General features: G+C 48.2%; 1 protein-coding gene across 1 annotated transcript; it reads left to right on the forward strand.

The window, feature by feature from the left end:
- Positions 1-12859: 12859 nt before the first annotated feature.
- On the forward strand, positions 12860-21506 carry LOC129467488 (putative POM121-like protein 1). The gene is made up of 5 exons (XM_055252010.2): positions 12860-13000; positions 13356-13499; positions 13591-14905; positions 20888-21091; positions 21371-21506. Exons 1-4 carry the CDS (start codon positions 12860-12862, stop codon positions 20932-20934), a joined length of 1647 nt encoding a protein of 548 aa, XP_055107985.2. The 3' UTR covers positions 20935-21091; positions 21371-21506.
- Positions 21507-21522: the final 16 nt, after the last annotated feature.

Here is a 21522-nt window from a genome sequence, read left to right on the forward strand (position 1 = left end):
CAGTCCTATTCATGAATCCACTCATCTGTGATGAGAATGTGACTAGGAAGTTCGCCTTGATAATTTGAATTGGCTTTAGCTTCAATCTGCTTCTGCAGAGAGGATTCCCAAGGCCAGGGAACCCTGAGGCAATTTCTTCTGGGAAGATGAAGAACCAACACATACTTAGCCTTACCCTTAGCCTAACTATCCTCCACAGTCCTTTCTCAATGACTAGCAATGTCAAAGAAGATGGGGCAAAGGGAATTTTCACCTCAGTTTGTAGGTTTTGTGCTTTGGATTGGAAAATGAGGTTTCAAAAGCAAGAGTCCTCATCAATTACTTTTTGGCTTCTTTTAAATATTCATTGACCTCAGCCACTTTTATCAGTGCTAACCTATTCTGTTTCTAGATAAACCTGCCCTCTTCTATTGCTTTTCATCTCAGGAACCCAAGAAGAAATAATCTCATAAGAACCAAACTAAAGGAGTTAGAAGTGGACAGGTAGGGGACTCAGGAAGGGAAAATTCTAACAAAGATTTGGCATGATGAGCTTGCACACTTGTAACTAACTGAAGTTATTTAAAGCCTGATTAGAATATGTTTACTCAAAGATATTAATTTTGTGGAGGGCCAGGGTGAGCCTAGATGAAGAATTAGATGTCAAGGACTTCAGTCTTTGACACTCTACTTGAGGACACTCCATTGCATACCTCAGGCATGAGGTCTCCCACCAGTAAAGCTGTTCTTAAGTTCTCTCTGTAATGGGCCTCAGCCCTAACATTTCAGGTGCACAGAGGATTCGACAGCTTTGACTTCATGTATATTAAATCTGCTGTAGTGCCTTTAATGAGTCACACTCTTGCTTACCATAGACTAGATGATACTTGCAGGATACTTGCAAGATAACTCTTGATGCATAAGGTCTGGTACAGAGCCTGAGGGGATTTCCACTCTCTCATTTATGCCATCGGGCCCTGCTGAAACCTGGAGAATTGGCTCCTGGGCTTATCCCAGGGATACCATTTCTTGTTTTTCCACTCTGAAAATCTATCCATTTGGTACTTGATTTTGCCTTGCTAGGCCTGGAACAGCTGAAACCCTCCCTGGACCATGGGACTCGAGCAACGGCCCAGGAAGCGGAGCTGTGGTAACCCAGCTGCAGCATGAATGTCCAGGTTTACAGAGATCTGCCCATACCTCAGCTGTGGCGTGGAGGTCTGCGGCAGAAAAGCGTGTGGCCCATCTCTAGCACACCCACAAAATTTCACAAAGTTCTGCCAAGGAAACCTAAGGAAACCTTGACCTTGCTCTGACTAGAATGTTACTCTAAGTATGTAGATGGTGATAAATGGAGTGCGGTGCCTTTAAGAAATGTGTATAGCTGGCAACCTGGAACAAGGCGTATTCATGACTTAATATCCTGAACTGCCCAGTTTCACCTGCTCCACTCTGTGCTTTGTTTACTTGATGCTTCAAGTCACCATCCTCACTGCCCATCAGTGCCCTCATCTTGCCCTTTCGCCCTAATGCCCCATCCTGGATCTTCTGCATTTGAGCTGTTTCCTTCCTGAATATAATTTTGTCTTTTTTCTTGCCTCTGCATTCAATATAGCTCTTGGGATAACACTCAATCTAATTCTACCTCATTTGCCGCATGTTATCAATTCCCTTTTAGTAAATTATCTTTCAGCTAATTGTATATTTCATTACTTTATTTTCCATTTTACTTTTTAAGCAGGAAGAAGTGTTAACAGTTGCAGGGGTAGCTAAAAGTATAATTGATGTCATAAACTTTAGAATTAATGGAAAGAGATACTCTTCATTCTAATATAAGCTTATGAGGAAAGATTGAGAGGCTTAAAAAATTCCCTAAACCTACTCTCACGTAATTTTTTTTTTTTTAGATGGAGTCTCACTCATTCTTGCCCAGGCTGGAGTGCGGTGGCCTGATCTCAGCTGACTGCAACCTCTGACTCCCAGGTTCAATCAATTCTCATGCCTCAGGCTCCTGTGTAGCTGGGATTACAGGTGCAAGCCGCCATGCCCAGCTAGTTTTTGTATTTTTAGTAGAGATGCCGTTTTGCCATGTTGGCCAGGCTGGTCTCGAACTCCTGACCTCAGGTGATTCACCCATGTTGGCCTCCCAAAGTGCTGGGATTACAGGCATGAGCCACCACCCCCAGCCTACTCTACTGTAACTTAGAAAAAGCCCATACTCAAATTATCATCTTTCCCTTCAGGATAATGGTGAGCTCTGTCCCAGTGACAACTCAGGAGAATTGCTGGGGCATTGATATTACTGTGTAGAATGAGTCAGGCACTAAATGAGGAACATTAATGTGTGGTGTTGAACCTAGGAAGCAACCTGGATTTTTGTAATTTGTATAAACTCTGCATAATACAGAAGAAGGAAAATCTGGGTAGAGAGGTCTGCCTAAAAAAGGGCTTCTCAATATAGAAACGTAAGGTTGAACCTAAGAAAATCCTTATAAAGTACTGGTCCTTGCCATGAAACCCACAGAGGAAGATTCAACTAAGAATCCATAATCATCATTAGAATGTGAAATATACTAGATGTGCTTTATGAAGGCTGAAAAATTAAATAATTTCCAAAAAGTAGGACTTTCATATGTTAAAGTTAATGTGCAAGTCTTCATAGCAAAAAAATATTTTTCATGTCCCCACTGAATGGCAAATATGGGGCTAAGCTCTGGGTACACAAAGGTGCATAAGACATAGTCTCTGCCTTCAATGAACTCACATTTCCGGGAAAAAGACAGACACATAAGCAAATGATGACAATATATAAGGTGAAGGGTGCTTTGGGAGGTGTAAGAAGGAATGACAAATTCTAGTTGGGAATTAAAGGGGACTCTAAGGAGGACATGACAGTGAAGCTAAATTTTGGAGGGTGCATAAAAGTTAATCATGTGTACAAAATTGATGAGCACTATTCCAAGCAAAGAGAACAGAGGCACAGAAGCACGAAAGAGAAATGCTTGAAGAAATGCAATAATTTGGAATGGCAAGAGTGCAGAGCACATGCGGGACTTGTAGAAGTGGAGTAGAAGGTGAGGATGGAAAGGGTCCAAGTCATGAAGGACATTGTTGTTCTCACAAAGGAATCTAAATATTATCCCTCAGATGATGGGATTCACTAGTCAGGGGAGTGATACTCCCGGACACATTTTGGAAACATCACTAAGAAGAGAATTGATTGAATGAGAGCAAGACTAAAGGCATGAAAACTAGAAGAATATTGTAATAGTCAAGGTTAGAGATGATAGGGACCTGAACTAAGTAGTAGAAAAGAAAATATTAGGAAAGCTTTAAAGAAATGAACCAACAACTTGAAGATTGATTAGACATGGGATGTGAGAAAGAAGGAAGAGTCTAGAATGGCATTTTCACCCACTTTATTCCTTGATGTAATTCTGCACCCCCATTTCTTTCAATCTTTTATTAATTTGTCCAGTTAACATGTATTGAGGATCTATTCTGTGCCAGGTATCATACTAAATACTGAGGAGACAAATGCCACAGCAAACATCTAACGGGCACCTGCTTCATGTCATGCACTGTTCTAGACTCTGGGAAAATAACAGTGGATAAAACAGGCAAAACCATTAAAACAAGCAAAAAAGGGAGTGTCTGTATTGTCTGCTGCTGTAACACAATACTGCAGACTGGGTAATTTACAAACAATACAAGTTTATTTGGCTTGTGGTTCTGGAGGCTAACCAGCCCAAGAACATGGTGCTGACATCTGGTGGGGGTTCTCCCATGGCAAAAGGCATCACATGGTGAGAAAATGCATTCCAGGAACAGAGAAAAAATGGGGGCTGAACTCAGCCTTTTATTAGGAGCCAGCTCCTGAGATAACTAACCCACTCTCCTAATAACAGCATTAATAATCCTTTGGTGAGGGTGGAGCCATGATGGCCTAATCATTTCTTTTTTTTTTTTTTTTTGAGACAGAGTCTCACTCTCACCCAGGCTGGAGTGCAATGGCGCGGTCTGGGCTCACTGCAACCTCTGTCTCCTGGGTTCAAGCGATTCTCCCGCCTCAGTCTCCCCAAGTAACTGGGACTACAGGTGTGTGCCACCACACCCGGCTAATTTTTGTATTTTTAGTAGAGACAGTGTTTCACTATGTTGGCCAGGCTGGTCTCCAATTCCTGACCTGATGATCCGCCCACCTCAGCCTCCCAAAGTGCTGGGATTACAGGCGTGAGCCACCGCACTCAGCCTCTAATCATCTCTTAATACTGTTACAAGAGCATTCGAGTTTCCAACACATGAAATTTGGAGGACACATTCAAACTATAGCAAGGAGGAACAAAATTTTCCATTAACCAACTTGGTGGGCATCAGGGAAGACAGTCTCTAAAGCAGCTACTTTGAAATGACTAAACCATGGGAGTATTTTATAGGGTTAGGAGAAGAAGCCAGTCTGAGAACAGGTAGCAGAAATTCTGACAACAGAAACCAGAGCAAACTTTTGGGCATTCTAGTAGTCAAGTTCTGGAAAAACAGGATCATGGTGAAATTGGTGGGCATGAACAATAACAAAAGGACTCCTGCAGTTTCTCTGAGAAAGGTACATGTGGTTATTTCTTAGCAACTCAATCTTAACTTAGGGCTGAGTAGAATAGAAAAATCAGTATCAGACCAGGGAAATTGAAGACAATTCAAAAAAAAAATACAGGCTTTCAAATTTTTGCCCTCATGCAGTTTACATGAAATGAAGATACAGAAGAAAAACAAAATAAGTAAATTATATAGTTTATTAGAAAGTGATGAGTGCTATGGAGAGAACTATAAAGTAGAGAATAAGAATAGGAAACATGGGGTGTGTGTGTGTGTGTGTTCACACACTTGTGTGTTATTTTAAGTGGGATGGTCAGGGAAGCACTCACTTAGACATTGACCAATGCAAATAAGAAATGCCTACTCTCAAGAAACTCAGTGTCCTGGAGGAGTCAGACAGTGCGCACCACATGAGAGTTTCCAAGACAGGGAATGCATAGGACGGTATGGGAGAGTGTGCACTGGGTACCTCACCCCAGTAGGGAGTTGAGAGTGGTTCAGGAAACCATCTCAGATTGAGGTGGCACTTTAGCAAGAACCTGAAGTTGAGGCAGAGGTAAGCAAATTGAGTAAGACAAAAGATACAAAGGGTTTTGTAACAGCAAGGAGCATCATATACCAAGGCACAAAGGTCTCATGGTTTGGACCATTCAGGGAGCTTCCAGTAGTTTAACATAACTGGAGAGCAGGGTGTGTGTGGAGGGATAACAGTGATGAAAAGGAAGGGCTGAGTCATGCATGGACCTTGAACATTACAACAAGGACTCTGGATTTCAGAGTGAAGGCCATGTGTATGTGCATTTGCTTGTGTGTGTGTGTGTGTGTGTGTGTGCAAGCGTGTGTGTGATCACTGAAAGGATTTTAAGCACTGAAAGGATTTTAAGCAAACAAATACTGGATTTGTTTTTAGAAAGTTTAGGCTGGAGGTCATGTCGAAGATGGATAAGAGGAGACTACAGTGGAAAAGAATACTATAAGGAGCCTAGGGAGACCAATTTGAGGTTATTAGTAAATTCAGGCAAGAAACAAGGAATACCTGAAAAAGTTGGGGACAGTGGTAATAGAGAGGTAATAGAAGCACATTCAGGAGCTATTTAGGTGGTTCCTGTTGATGGCTCAAACTCTCTGGCCAGCAACCCATTTCCTCATCCATTCCATTCTCTCCGTTTCCTGTGGTTAGAATCCCAGACAAACACTTCCACTTCAAAAGCTCAGCCTACATGAATCAATCTGCCTATCTTTGGTGATATTACTCAAGCGGCTGCTCAGGAAGCAGCAGCCTCCTCTGGCCTTTGATACAAATCATCCCACTGAGCCTCTGCTGTGTGCTAGGCATTGTGCAGAATATACAAACATGAGTAAGATGTAGCACTCGCCATGAGCAATTTGAGTGGAAAGGAAGACAGACAGGTCCATTGATAAAGTCCATAAAGTATATTATGGCAAGGGCACTGAGTCATGGAAAGTGGATGCTCAATAAAGTGTTTGATTCCTTGAACTCACAAAGAATTAAACACAAGCTACTGGAATATAAAGAAGGGATGCTAAACTCTGCCGGGGAGCTGGGGAAGGCTTCACAGAGTGACGTTTGAACTGGGTCTTGAAGGATGAATATGTGGTTTGCCAGGAAGTGCACAGACAGCATTCGATTAAGATGAACTAGTAATGGCAATAGGTACATGCATAGTCAGCTGTGAAATTATTTTTCTTTCTTGAAATCTAGCTTAGGTCCACAGCTATATTCTGTTACCTAAATTCAGCCTGATTAGGCAGGAAGGAAATGATTTCATTCTGAAGGCAGAGACATAAACAATCACAGAAAACCAAAAATATAAATGCTATTTATTTCTAGTTCTTCTGTTCATGTATAATTAACATTTAGAGTAAAAATCTCAAGGGAAGCTAATTCTAATATTTGAAACAATTGACAAAAGGGACTTTTGAGGGTCTAAGAAAGGCCTGGATCTTCTGTAAGCATCTGAGGAACAGGGTTTTAAGAGTTAAACCAAGAATTCCCAGTTCCATTTCTGTGTACATCAGCCACCATGTCGCTCCTCAATGAGTCAAAAGTATTGCAACAGACACTAAATGTAAGTAGCCCTGAAATGGTGCCATTTGAAATCATAAAAAGGTTTTCAAGCAATGTGAATATGGGATCTTGGTCCAGGCTAGCAGATGACATAAAGGAACTGAGGATGACCAAAGGAAGCTTCGTTTCCATAGCCATAAGCTCCCCCATCAATTATTCTCTTTAGCTTCTTATCACATTTCAAATATGACACAGACTTGAAACGGACTGCGCATATCTGAGAAAGCAGTGAAAACCCGCCAGAGGCTAACATTAAAATTTGGTTAACACTGAATGAATTTATAGAAACTTCTCTCTGACTCAACCAGTGAAAGATTTGCATTTGCTAAAGAGGTAATGTGAGAATTGGGTTTGTAGTAAGAATGTTAATACCTGGCTCCCCAGCTGCAGACATTCAACTAGAGATAAATCCCTGTGGCCTCATGGCAAGAAGACAGCTAGGGGCTCTACAATCAAGGGCCCAGTAAGTATGTATGCCTACTATTGGCTTTGCCTTTCCCTAGTTACAGAGGGAATGTAGAAATAAGTCTAAGATATATTTCCAAGTGAGCCCCCACAAACAAAATACAATTAAGTATATCCTTGTTTGGACTGTCTGCCTCAGGCAGAAAGATTCCTCTCTTTCTGCCAGTGTCACCAGCAGGGAACTCCCCAGAGAGCAGGGCTTAACCTGGCCCTGGAGAGACAGGAAAGGAGTTGGGAAAGGGGTGGTGTGCGGAGGCACTCCCACTGGTGGAGGAATGGAGACCGGCCAGGGTAGGCAGTGGGGCAGAGATGAGAATGGCCCTGTGCAGAAAGGAGGTGGCTCTATCCAGGAGGAAGGTGACTTGGAGGGCAGGAGTGTGAACAAGTAGGAATGGAGCCAAATTCTGAAGGTCTTCAAAGCTGCCTGAAGGGAGACTTGACCTGGAAGGCAACAGGAGCCATTGCATGTTCTTGAACATGGCTTCAAAATGGAAAATCACTTATGTGCTCAGAAGATGTATCTGCCAGCGTGGCTCAGCATGGATCACATATGGGAGACAGCAATGTGGAGATGGTAGCAGTTTTCCAGGTTGTTTCAGTCATTCAATCCCAGTTGTCCATGTGGCAACAATGGGAATGGGGAGGAAAGGAAATTACTTTATCATGTTTTATTATCCAAACATCATTCCTTGAGGAAAACACTGGGGTTGGGAGGAGTTTGGAGAAAATTGGTGTCCCCTAAGGAATCTAGGACAAGAGCTACACAAGTTTACCCACTGAACAATGGGAGAAGCTGCCATGATTCTCCAGCGTTCCATAACCCATATGGGCAGTCACATCATTTGAAAATGGCTGGCTTTGTATTCCTGTCAGTGGAGGGCTAGAGAGGCAGCCACGTGATCTTTCAACTGGAGTATGGAAGCCTGCATGTGGAAATGCAGACTTTCCAAGCCAGGGAAGAAAATGCAAATGCAGAGGGAACTGAGACAGTCGGCATTTCTGTGACAGAGGTCACCAACTCCGGCACAGGCTCTGCTCTTATCTGGGAGCCAGGGTCACAGTGCTGCCTCGGATGGCATTTGGAGAACACAGATGGAAAAGATAAACCCTCCTGAGCCATTTCTCAATTCTCCACACATTTACATTTCTTTTGACATAGCCTATGAGATTCTAGGCTTGTCTGATTGTCTTTTTAAAAGAGTTTCTTAACATTTTACCTCTTTTTCTCCTATGGTCTCTTTGCTCATCCGTTGGATAGGTACCAAGTTAGAAAAGCAAATTTCTACACTTCATTCTTATTTGTATGAATCTCATATTTTATTTATCCATGAATATTCATGGATAAATCCTATATTATAGTAGCATGAGAATCTTCATCAGATTTGAAAATAACCTAATTTCCACAATGCTCAATAACCAGTTTCCTTTGTCAAATGTAATATTAAACTATTAATAGCAAAGGGCTTATGCCATTCATAATTAAAAATCAAGAGAAGGCCATTTTAGCATGTCTACTAAAAATCATTGAATCATTGTTGGTGACCAAAGTCCAACTTAGTTTACTGGACTTAATTTTTTCAATAAAACCTTCTAACTGTGAAACTAAGGAACATAGATGAGTTATAATGCTCTGAACAGAATTCATTGATTTGGTTCACAAACATGAGTGTCTCCTCTATTCTGAGCAGAATGCTTGGTGTTGGTGACTCTAGTTTCAAAGGAAGAGGTGAACCTCCTCTTGTCCAGCGCTGAGGTCACCATCTTTGCTCTGGATTTTATTTCCTCCCCTCTTCTCTAGGACCTCACATTTTTAAGCATTAGTTGATTAAATCATTCATTCAGTCATTCAACAACATTTCTGAGACTATGGATAGCCCTATTCTAGATCTAGAAGTAAAGGGGTGAAGAGACAAGCCTGGCCTGATGTGCTAGGTGGAGCTTGCCATCTAGAGGGAGAAGATGGCCCCCTTTCTGTTCATCTCTTGCCTCTGCATGCCATGGGCTACCTCCTAGGTCATAACACAACCCAGGCCTTCCCATATTAACAGCAAAATTCATTAATTCATTGCAGCCCTCCTTTGACACCTGCTCCTCTTTTGCAGCTTTTACTCCATGACACTGTGTTCTCCTGCTTCTTATTAGTCTTTTTGGTGGATTCCTCTTCTTTATGGTTTTTTTTTTTTTTTTTTTTTGAGACAGGGTCTCATTCTGTCACCCAGGCTAGAGTGCAGAGGCATGATCTTGGCTCCCTACAGCCTCAACTTCCTAGGCTCAAGCTATCCTTCCATCTCATCCTCTCAAGGTAGCTGGGATGCACACACCACCATGCCTGTCTAATTTTGTATTTTTCTGTAAAGATGTCTTGCGATGTTGCCCCCAGGCTGGTATCCAATTCCTGGCCTGAAGTGATCCTCCTGCCTTTGCCTTCCAAAATGCAGGGATTACAGGTGTGAGCCATCATATCCAGCCTATGTACTGCTTAAGTACCGTTTTCTTAAAAGCCACAAAGTTCAATCCTCAGCCTTTTCTCTTTTGGATTTGTACATAATCCCAAGTGCTGGGATGCGTGAGCCACCACGCCTAGCCACTACTTTTTCTTTTATTTCTGTGTGTGTGTGTGTGTGTGTGACTAAGTTTCGCTCTTGTTGCCCAGGTTGGAGTGCAATGGTGCGATCTCAGCTCACTGCAATCCCTGCCTCAGCAGGAGAGCAGGAATCTTTAGTGATCCACTGGCGGATCTGCAGCCATTGCGCGCGCCAGGTCTTCCCATGCCTTTTGTGCGCGCGCCACTCCTTCCGGTACCTATCCCGCGAGCGTCCCCCAGCCTCCTGCCGTTGCCAGCAGGTGCTGAGATCGCGCCATTGCACTCCAGCCTGGGGGACAAGAGCGAAACTCCATCTCAAAAAAAAAAGGATGAAAATTTTGGAAAAATGTGAAAGAAACCAAATGGATTCTAGCTCAACAGAATCGTAATTATTCAGTGTCTGTTTTTTGCAAGAAACCATATATTTCATGTCCACAATCAGGGCCACAGTCCCAGCTCTCAAGTGTGGGTGTTTCCTAAGCAAATTGAAGAACACAGGCATAAAAGTGCATTACATTAATAAACCTTTTTCTCTCTGTCTCTCTCTCTTTTTTTTTATTTATTCTTTTTTTTTTTTTTTTTTTTGAGACGGAGGTTCGCACTGTCACTCAGGCTGCAGTGCAGTGGCGAGATCTCAGGTCACTGCAAGCTCCGCCTCCCGAGTTCACGCCATTCTCCTGCCTCGGCCTCCGGAGTAGCTGGGACTACAGGCGCCCACCACCACGTCCGGCTAATTTTTTGTAGTTTTAGTAGAGACGGGGTTTCGCTATGTTGGCCAGGCTGGTCTCCAACTCCTGACCTAGTGATCCGCCCGCCTCAGCCTCCCGAAGTGCCGCCACGCCCGGCCTTTTTTCTGAAGACAGTCTCGGCCGGGCGTGGTGGCTCACGCCTTTAATCCCAGCACTTTGGTAGGCCGAGGCAGGTTGATCACCAGGTCAGGAGATCGAGACCATCCTGGCTAACACGGTGAAACCCCGTCTCTACTAAAAATACAAAATATTAGACGGGTGTGGTGGTGGGCGCCTGTAGTCCCAGCTACTCTGGAGGCTGAAGCAGGAGAATGGCGTGACCTCGGGAGGCGGAGCTTGCAGTGACCTGAGATCTCGCCACTGCACTCCAGTCTGGGTGACAGTGCCAACCTCCGTCTCAAAAAATTAAAAAAAAGAATAAATAAACGAAAAAGAGAGAGAGACAGAGAGAAAACGGTTTATTAATTTAATGCACTTTTATGCCTGTGTTCTTCAATTTGCTTAGGAAACACCCACACTTGAGAGCTGGGACTGTGGCCCTGATTGTGGACATGAAATATATGGTTTCTTGCCAAAAAGAGACACTGAATAATTACGATTTAGTTGAGCTAGAAATCCATTTGGTTTCTTCCATATTTCCCCAAAATTTTCATCCTTTTTTTTTTTTTTTTTGACATGGAGTTTCGCTCGTGTCCCCCAGGCTGGAGTGCAATGGCGCGATCTCAGCACCCGCTGCCAATGGCGGGAGGCTGGGGACGCTCCCGGGATAGGTACTGGAAAGAGAGCGCGCGCACAAAAGGCGTGGGAAGACCTGGCGCGCACAATGGCTACAGATCCCCCAGTGGATCGCTGAAGACCCGCGCCCGGCCATTTTTTTAAAGACAGAGTCTCCATCAGGCGCGGTGGCTCACGCCTTTAATCCCAGCACTTTGGTAGGCCGAGGTGGGCTGACCACGAGGTCAGGAGATCGAGAACATCCTGGCTAACACGGTGAAACCCCGTCTCTACTAAAAATACAAAATATTAGCCCGGTGTGGTGGCGGGTGCCTGTAGTCCCAGCTACTCCAGAGGCTGAGGCAGGAGAATGGTGTGAACCTGGTAGGCGGAGCTTGTGCCGAGCCGAGACCAGGCCACTGGAATCCAGCCTGGGCGACAGAGGGAGACTCCGTCTCAAAAAAAAAAAAAAAAGAAAGACAGAGTCTGGCTGTGTTGCCCAGGCTGGAGTGCAGTGGCGCAGTCTCGGCTCATCACAATCCCTGCCCCGCCCCCGGGTTCAAGTGATTCTCCTCTCTCAGCCGCCCGAGTAGCTGGTACTACAGGCGCGTGCCACCATGTCTGACTAAATTTGTATTTTTACTAGAGACGGGATTTCACTATGTTGGTCAGGCTGCTCTCCAACTCCTGATCTCCTGATCCGCCCGCCCCGAGCTCCCAAAGTGCTGGGATGCGTGAGCCCCTACACCTAGCCACTATTTTTTCTTTCTTTCGTGTGTGTGTGTGTGTGTGTGTGTGACGAAGTTTCGCTCTTGTTGCCCAAGTTGGAGTGCCATGGTGCGATCTCAGCTCACTGCAATCCCCGCCTCAGCAGGAGAACAGGCATCTTCAGTGATCCACTGGCGGATCTGCAGCCATTGTGCGCGCCAGGTCTTCCCATGCCTTTTGTGCGCGCGCTCTCTTTCCAGTACCTATCCCGGGAGCGTCCCCAGCCTCCCGCCATTGGCAGCAGGTGCTGAGATCGCGCCATTGCACTCCAGCCTGGGGGACAAGAGCGAAACTCCATCTCAAAAAAAAAAAAAAAGGATGAAAATTTTGGAAAAATATGGAAGAAACCAAATGGATTTCTAGCTCAACTAAATCGTAATTATTGAGTGTCTATTTTTTGCAAGGAATCATATATTTCACGTCCACAATCAGGGCCACAGTCCCAGCTCTCAAGTGTGGGTGTTTCCTAAGCAAACTGAAGAACACAGGCATAAAAGTGCATTAAATTAATAAACCGTTTTCTCTCTGTCTCTCTCTCTCTGCCTTTTTTATTTCATTTATTTTTTTTTTATTTTTTGAGACGGAGGTTCGCACTGTCACCCAGGCTGGAGTGCAGTGGCGAGATCTCGGGTCACTGCAAGTTCCGCCTCCCGAGCTCACGCCATTCTCCTGCCTCAGCCTCCGGAGTAGCTGGGAGTACAGGCCAGGCTGGTCTCCAACTCCTGATCTCGTGATCCGTCCGCCCCGACCTTCCAAAGTGCTAGGATTATAGGCATAGGACACCACGCCAGGTCTCTTTTTTTTCTTTTTATTTTGAGACGGAGTTTTGCTCTTGTTGCCCAGGCTGGAGTGCAATGGTGCGATCTCAGCTCACTGCAATCTCCACCTCAGCAGGACAGCAGGAATCTTCAGTGATCCATGGACAGATCTGCAGCCATTGTGGGCACCTGTTCTTCCCGCGACCTTTGTGCCTGGGTCTCTCCTTCCACTACGTCTTGCATGCCCCCCCCGCCCCCACCACCTCCGCCGGCCACCATTGCCAGCAGGTATCTTGCACAGGTACCTTGCAGCGCTGATTAATCCGTTAAGGTCGCTCTGTCACTCGCGCCATTCTGTGCACGTGCACCCACTGCCTCAGCTTTAAAAGATGCGTTGCCCGGCAAACTTGCCGCGCCAATCTGTTAAGGTGGCTCCGTCACTCGCGCCGGTTCTTTGCACGCGCAGCCACTCCCTCAGGTTTAAAAGGCGCGTTGCCCGGCAACAGAAGAAACTGCTGGCTTAGCGGTTGGCCGAGTTGGCAGCTCAACGTGGACGCTCAGAGCCCAGCTCTCGAGAGTTCAAAAACGACGGTTCCCCACTGCTCCCAGGAGCGGTTACCTGGGCACTCTGTGCCCCCATTCCTGTCCGGGCCCAGGCCGAGGACCTGCCAGTAGGGCTCAGTTGCCTGGAGCCCGTTGAGCCCATCCCCCAGTTCACTTTGCTTGTGGGATCTCCCCGTTGCTCCTGCCCCTGGACTGAGTGGCAGGCCATCCTACAAGCACCCAGACACTTGGCATCAGTGCTGTCAAGACAACTGTAAGAAGGCTTTCCGTGATCCTGCAAGCAGTGTGTTCCTTCCTGGTGATCCTGACTTCAATTTCATGGCACAGGTACCACAGCAAGCCAGTGCTGTGTGCTCCGAGTTCCAGGGCATCCTGCAGCTCAGCCACTGCACTGAGCACAAGGACTCTCTGTGGGGCCCAGGAGCAGGAAGTCACCCCTTTGGGGCCCACAACACCAGGCCGTCCCCACACTTGTGTCCAGGGAAGATAGTGTTGAGGGCCCTCAAGGAGAGCGGGGCAGGGATGCCTGAGCAGGACAAGGACCCTAGAGTCCAAGAGAGTCCTGATTATCAGAGAAGAGTCCCCGAGGTCACCGGGGATGCACGGTCTGAATTTAGGCCCCTGCGGGACAATGGAGGCCTCTCTCCCATTGTGCCCAGGCCTGGGCCTGTGCAGAGAGACCTCCATGCCCAGAGGTCAGAAGTCAGATATAATGAGAGATCCCAGACCTCCTGGACGAGCTCGTGCACCAAACGCAATGCGATCTCCAGCTCCTACAGCTCCATGGGAGGCTTCCCGTGGCTAAAGCGGAGGAGGGGGTCAGCCTCATCCCACTGCCAGCTGACCATCAGGTCCTCAAAGACAGCGAGTGAGGACAGGCCTCAGGCTGTCTCTTCGGGTCACACCCGGTATGAAAAGGCAGCAGATATAGCACCAGGGCAGACACTCGCCCCCAGGAATGGCTCCCCCAGATCCCAGGCCTCTAGGCCCCGTAGACGCAAGTTTCCCCTGCTGCCACGCAGGCAAGGGGAGCCCCTGATGCTGCCGCCTCCCTTAGAGCTGGGGTTCCGGGTCACTGCTGAAGACCTGGACCGGGAGAAGGAGGCTGCGTTCGAGTGCATCAACAGTGTACTGCGGGGCGAGCCCAAGGCCATCTGGGACTGCAGAGCCTCACGGCCTTCCCACACTTTGTCCTCACTTGCAACAGGGGCTTCTGGTCTGCCTGCTGTCTCTAAAGCACCCAGTATGGATGCACAGCAGGAGAGACACAAGTCCCAAGACTGCCTGGGCCCAGTGGCCCCCCTAACATCTGCTGCAGAGGTCCCCTCTACAGCTCCTGTGTCTGGGAGGAAGCGCAGACCATCAGGCTCCCTGTTCTCCTCCTCAGATCCCCTTCCTGCCACCTCTTCCCACTCCTGGGTCTCAGCCCAGGTCACCTCGCTGATTCCGGCCCCCTTCCTAGCTGCAAGCATGGATGTGGGCATGAGAAGCCCAAGGCCTGGCACTTCTGGAGCCAGTTCTAGCCCTCCAGCCACACCCATGGAAATTGAGAGTAGTGAGGTGGGCCCAGGTCTGCATTCTGGAGCCAGTTCTAGCCCTCCAGCCACACCCATGGAAATTGAGAGTACAGAGGTGGGCCCAGGTCTGCATTCCGTCAGAAGAAACCCTTTAAAGAGAAAGGCCCAATGGTAATAGGGCACGGGGGGGTGGGTCCTGAACACCAGGGGGCCCCCAAGGCAGCACACTTCCATGGTGACCACAGGACCTGGCACGGGGAGCAACTCTGTTGGGTGGCACTTTTGTCTTTACTTTCTATCACACCCCCGGGGGACCATTTAAGCCGACGCCCGCAATTGCAAGTCGGGGATCCAGTGCCACTGCAAACAAGGCAGGCTTCACGTGCAAGTCTGGCCCGCCTTCTGACCCTAGCAACCCCACTTCCCGCGTGGGCACAGCAAGGAGGAACCTGGCCTCTAAGGCTCCCTCATGCGCTGTCAGGAGTTCTGCTGGACACAGGTTCAGTGGGCCATCCTCCAGATCATCCTTCTCCATGTGGGGCTTTTGAGCCCGTCATAAATTCCTTGCTTAGAGTGAGATCCAGAAGAGTTTTCTCTAGGTTTCCTTCCAAGATTTTTGTAGTTTCGTATCTTAACATTCACATTTAAGTCTTGAATCTATCTCGAAGTGATTTGTCTATATGCTGAGAGATAAGGGTCCAGTTTCATTCTTCTGCATGTGGCCATCCAACCCTCCTAGTACCATTCATTGAAGAGGGTGTCCTTTCCCCAGTGTGTGTTTCTGTCGGCTCTGTGAAAGATCAATTGGCTGTGAATATGTGTCTGTCTTTCTGGGTTCTCTCATCTGTCCCATGGATATAAGTGTCTAGTTTTATGCTAGGATTATACTATTTTGGTTACTATGCACTTGTCAAAAATTTTGTAGTTCTAATTTGCAGTGAAATGGGATGCCTCTAGTTTTGTTGTTTTTGCTGAGCACGACTTTGGGTCTTTGAGCTCTTTTTTGGTTCTTTTTTATGAATTGTAGGACTTTCCATTTCTGTGAGTGATGACATTGGTATTTTGGTAAGGGTTGTATTGAATCTCTAGACTGCTTCGGGCAGTGTGGTCATTTTAATGCTATGAATTCCTTCCATGAGCATGAAATGATTGTCCATTTCTTTCTGTCCTCTTAAACATTTTCATCAGTGTTTTGTAGTTTTCCTTGTAGAAATCTTTCACCTCCTTGGGAAATTTCTTCTGTGGTATACATCTTTCCATGTTGCTGCTATTGTAAATGGGATTGCCTTCTTAATTTCTTTCCCAACCAGACCATTATTGGTGTATAGAAATGCTGCTGATTTTGTTGTTGTTGTTGTTGATTCTGTATTCTGCAAATGACTGTATTAATTTATTTATCAGGTCTAGGGGTTTTCTGGTGGAGCCTTTACATGTTTCTAGATCCAAGATCACATCTTCATCAGACAAGAAGAATTCGATGTCCTCTTTTCCAGTGTGGATGCCTTTTATTTTCTTCTCTTGCCTGATTGTGTGATGTCGAATAGGAGTGGTGAGAACGGGCATCCTCATCTTGTTCCTGTTTACAGAGGAAATGCTTTCAACTTTTCCCCATTCTGTAGTATGTTAGCTATGGCTTTGTCATATCAGCTTTTATTATTTTCAGGTGTGTTGTTTTGTTTGTTTGTGCTTTTTGAGACAGAGTCTCGCTCTTGCCGCCCAGGCTGGAGTGCAATGATGTGATCTTGGCTGACTGCTACCTCCGCCTCCTGGATTCAAGCGATTCTCCTGCCTCAGCCTCCCTAGTAGCTAGGACACCTGGCGCATGCCACCACGCCTGGCTAATTTTCGTACTTTTAGTAGAGATGGGGTTTCACCACATTGGCCAGGCTGGTCTCGAACTCCTGACATCCGATGATCCACCCACCTCAGCTTCCCAGAATGCTGGGATTACACTCGTGAGCCACTGCACCCAGCCCTGCCATTTTCAGGTATGTTTCTTCTATACCTAGTTTATTTGTTCCTTGTTTCAAGACATGGTCTCACTGTGTCTTTCGTGTTGGAATACAGTGGCACGATCATAGCTGCAGCTTTGAACTCCTGGGCTGAAGCCACTTCAGCCTTCTGAGCAGCTGAGACTAGCAGTGCATGTCACCAGAGCTGGCTAGTTTTTATTTGTTTGTAGAGATCTATGTTCCTCAGGTTGGCCTTGAACTGTTGATCTCAATTGATCCGCCCAGCTCAGCCTCCCAAAAGCACTGGGTCGACAAGCATGAGCCACTGCCTGGCACAGAGTCACATTTTAACATCACATCCTCACTGCTGGGCTCAAGTTTTGGCAGTGACTGAAAACCCTAAGGGAGAGTTTCTGGTCAGGCCCGGCCCAGTCTGTGCATAGGAGGGGAATGGAAAAATGGCCTGTGGATGGTTCTTTTGGAGAACTGGCCAGACGAGCACTGAGATGCCGTTTCCTGGAATACAGGGCCGTGCGATGTCCAGCCCAGCTGCCAGGTCCAGGGCCCTCAGCACCATCTAGTTTGGGAGCTCATTCAGAAGTGGCCTCATTTGCCCAAAGCAGCTGGTCTCCCTTCCAATCTGGTCCCATTTGAGAGATGCAACTGGGCCCTGTCTTCCAGGAAACCATTTCAATGCGTGTGTGTCTTTGTCCCCGCGCTGGCTGGCCTCTCTGTACCGTGAGAACTTGGGTTATGCAAGGCTCAGCCTGTCAGCTGAGCATCATGAAGCAGCTCTCTTCTGTTCCAGTGAGGCCAACCAGGCTCCAACACCCCTGCCCCGGGTCTGACCATTCTCCCCCTCACCCAGAAGTGACCTCCAACCCGATCCTGCTCCCTGTCTTCTGGCAGCTGCTCTGGGGGAAGGGCATTTTGGCCTCAAGGGCTTAGCGTGTCATTTTCTGTTTTCTGTTTATTTTTCCAGAGCTCTCTGGGATAGCCCACGTGTTAGTCCATGTACTGCTTCTTCAGGAGGCAATCAGGGCTTTCTTTCAGGGGTGGGTATAAAAGTTCTTGTGGCCAGGCGCGGTGGCTCACGCCTGTAATCTCAGCACTTTGGGAGGCTGAGGCGGGTGGATGATGAGGTCAGGAGATCGAGACTATCCTGGCTAACATGGTGAAACCCCATCTCTACTAAAAATACAAAAAAATTAGCTGGGTGTGGTGGCGGGCGCCTGTAGTCCCAGCTACTCGGGAGGCTGAGGCAGGAGAATGGCGTAAAACCCAGGAGGCAGAGCTTGCAGTGAGCCGAGATCGCACCACTGCACTCCAGCCTGGGTGACAGAGCAAGATTCCGTCTCAAAAAAAAAAAAAGAAAACAAAACAAAAAAAAGTTCTTGTGACATTTGTGTATGAAATCAGCCTTCACTACATGGATAGGACCAGCACGCTTCCGCAGCACGACTCTGCAATCTTACTACATTTATTTTTTTATTTTGTATTTTATTTATTTATTCCTTTTGAGACAGAGTCTCACTCTGTCACCCAGGCTGAAATGCAGTGGCGAGATCTCGGCTGACTGCAACCTCCACCTTCTGGGTTCAAATAATTCTCCTGTCTCAGCATCCCGAGTAGCTGGGACTACAGGCACATGTCACAACTCCCAGCTAATTTTTGTATTTTTAGTATTTTAGATGGGGTTTCGCTATATTGGTCAGGCTGGTCTCGAACTCCTGACCTCAGGTGATCGACCTGTCTTAGCCTCCCAATGTGCTAGGATTACAGGTGTACATTTATTTATTTCTTTGAGACAGAATCTTGCTCTGTATTTATTAATTTATTTATTTGAGATGGAGTCTTGCTCCATTGCCCAGGCTAGAGTGCAGTGGTGCAATCTCAGCTCACTGCAACCTCTGCCTTCCAGGTTCAAGTGGTTCTCCTGCCTCAGTGTCCCGAGTAGCTGGGATTACAGGTGCCTGCCACCACGCCTGGCTAATTTTTGTATTTTTAGTAGAGACAGTGTTTCACCGTCTTGGCCAGGCTGGTCTCGGACTCCTGACCTCAGGGACCACCTGCCTTGGCCCCCAAAGTGTTGGGATTACAGGCCTAAGGCACCGTGCTTGGCCATATTTATTTATTTAATTATTTAGAGACAAGGTTTTGCTCTGTCACCCAGGCTGGAGTGCAGTGGCGCCATCTCAGCTCACTGCAGCCTCCGCCTCGGAGGTTTAAGCGATTCTAATGCCTCAGCCTCCTGAGTAACTGGGACTACAGGTACGCACCACCACGCAGGGATAATTTTTTCTATTTTTTTGTAGAGACACTGTTTCACCATGTTGGCCGGGCTGGTCTCGAACTCCTGACCTTAGGTGATCTGACAGCCTCGTCCTCTCAAAGTACTGGGGTTACAGGCATGAGCCACCACACCCGGCCTCTCACTACATTTAAATGATGCAGTGACTCACACCTGTAATCCTAGCACTTTGGGAGGCCAAGGCAGGTGGATCACCTGAGGTCAGGAGTTCGACACGAGCCTGGCCAGCGTGGGGAAACCCCGTCTCTAGTAAAAATACAAAAATTAGTCAGGTGTGGTTGTACAAGCCTGTAGTCCCAGCTACTTGGAAGGCTGAGGCAGAAGAATCACTTTAACCAGGAGGCAGAGGTTGCAGTCAGCCAATTTCATGCCACTGCACTCCAGCTTGGGTGACAGAGTGAGACACCATCTCAAAAAAAGAAAAAATTATGATGCCGGGGCATCTCGGCCTGAATACCTGCACGAGCACAGTCATGTCCAGGCCAGGGCTGCCGGTCGAGGTCCAGCCCCATCTCTTCGAGCAGAAAGGGAGCAAGCTTGCGGGGCGGCTGGCGGACAAGATCCCAGGATCTCAGCCTCTGCTCATGGATCAGCTCTGAGACCCGAGTGAGCTGGGGGTGCTCTGTACGCATTGGTTTCCCCAGCTGTCAAGTAAAGGGATTGGATGAGGAAGTCTTGTCGAGGTGGAATGACCTCAGATTTGGGGCAGCAGTGAATGATCCCGCTCCCTGGGCCACGCTAGTGGCCCGGCCTCGGCTGAACACAGCCCCAACACTCTGGAATGGGGATGAGGGGGCAGTCAGCTCTTGCTCCTAGTAAGAGAGATGCAACAGGGCTCTGTGGCTGAGCTGGGTGCCTTGCCTCACACCTGTAATCCCAACCTTTGAGAGGCCGAGGCGGGAGGATTGCTTGAGGCCGGGAATTTTGAGAATAGCCTGGACAACATAGCCAGACCCCATGTCTACAAAATAAGAATAAAACAGGTGCAATGGCACACAGCTATAGTCCAAGCTACTTGGCAGGCTGAGGCAGGAGGGTCCCTTGAGTCCGGGGATTGGAGGCTGCATTGAGCTATAATCGCACCACTGCACTCCAGCTTGGGTGACAAAGTGGGACCCTGTCTCTGAAAGAAAAAACAAATCGGCCTGTGAGCATGGGTTTGATTTTCAAACAGGACCCGGAGGGTAGGGACAGACAGTGTTGTCACCCTTAGGTGCTGAACACTCAGAAATGGGCTAGCGGCAGCCCTTTCCTCCCCTGCAGACACCAGATTGGGCAGAACAGCACGTGGCACTGGTAGCTCTTGCAGTGAGGGCAGAACCCAGTGTCAACCCTTCTGCCTGTGGGAGGGGCTGCTGAGGCCTGCGGAGAGGCCAGGGTGGAGGGTCGTCCCCTTGTCCAGCCCTTGGTGTGGTCTCCACCAGGTCCCCAGCCCACCAGTGCAGGGCGCCCCTGAGCCTGCTGCTGCCACGGGCCCTGTCTCTACCCAGGATGTCCCCACACCCTCGCAGTGTCAGGGAAATGATCATGGTGGTGGTGACACTCCGCAGGCAGGGCTGCTGAGAGAAGCTGAGAAGGGTCACACTGCAGGCAGGGGCCCGTGTGACAAGCCCCTCTCACCCCGAGATTGCTGACCAGGCCGCTCAGGAGCAGAGCCACATCCCAGGAGTCTGAGAAAGGTCCTGGCTGGGCTCAGCCACCTCACCGGTCACGTGCAGCCTTTGTCGTGTGAGCCTCGATCTCCTGGGGAGGCTCAGGCTGACGGCTCATGTGGGCATTGCCGAGGGTAACCTGTGGCCCAGTGGATTTGGCCGGGTCTCCTCAAGCTGCATTCCTTCAAGTAGGACCCAGGGTGCGTGCCCATCTCCAGCCCAGGGCAGCTCCCCTGTAAGCTGGGTGAGCTACTGAAGCCATGGCGGGAGGCAGCTGACAACACCCAAGGCCCATGCGGAGGTGGTGGAAAGGCTGGACTCAGCAGCAACACCAAATCCCAGACCAGGCAGAAACCACCCAAGACTGAGGGGCTCGTGCCAGAGCGGTGGCCACAGGTAAGAACCCGGGACCAGGCTGTGTGTGGCGGGCATCCTCCATGTCCCAGGGCTCAGCACAGCAAAGGAAGACCAGCCAGGTCACCCTGGTGGCCATCTGTCCCTGTCCCACCTGCACAGTCAGAACAGCCTCTCCCCAGTGGGGATCATCTCTCTCTGCCAAAGCAACAGCGGTCCCTGCCCCAACCAGACTACCCCACTCAGTGGAGTTAGGGATGCTGCTCCAGCATCCTAACACTGCCCAGCTGGCGCCTGCCTGTGCTCACCCACACCTCCCAGGCCGGCCTTCCCTGCAGCCTGGGCTTGGCCACCGTGGCCTGATTGAGCACTGAGGCCTCCTGGGCACCCAGCCCCATCACTGCACCTGCCGCTTCCAGCCCCACCCCACCGGCTCAGGGCTTCTTCCCAGCGGCGCTCATCATGAAATCAAC

Source organism: Symphalangus syndactylus, chromosome 18, assembly GCF_028878055.3.
Source record: "Symphalangus syndactylus isolate Jambi chromosome 18, NHGRI_mSymSyn1-v2.1_pri, whole genome shotgun sequence".
NCBI classification, from domain to species: domain Eukaryota; kingdom Metazoa; phylum Chordata; class Mammalia; order Primates; family Hylobatidae; genus Symphalangus; species Symphalangus syndactylus.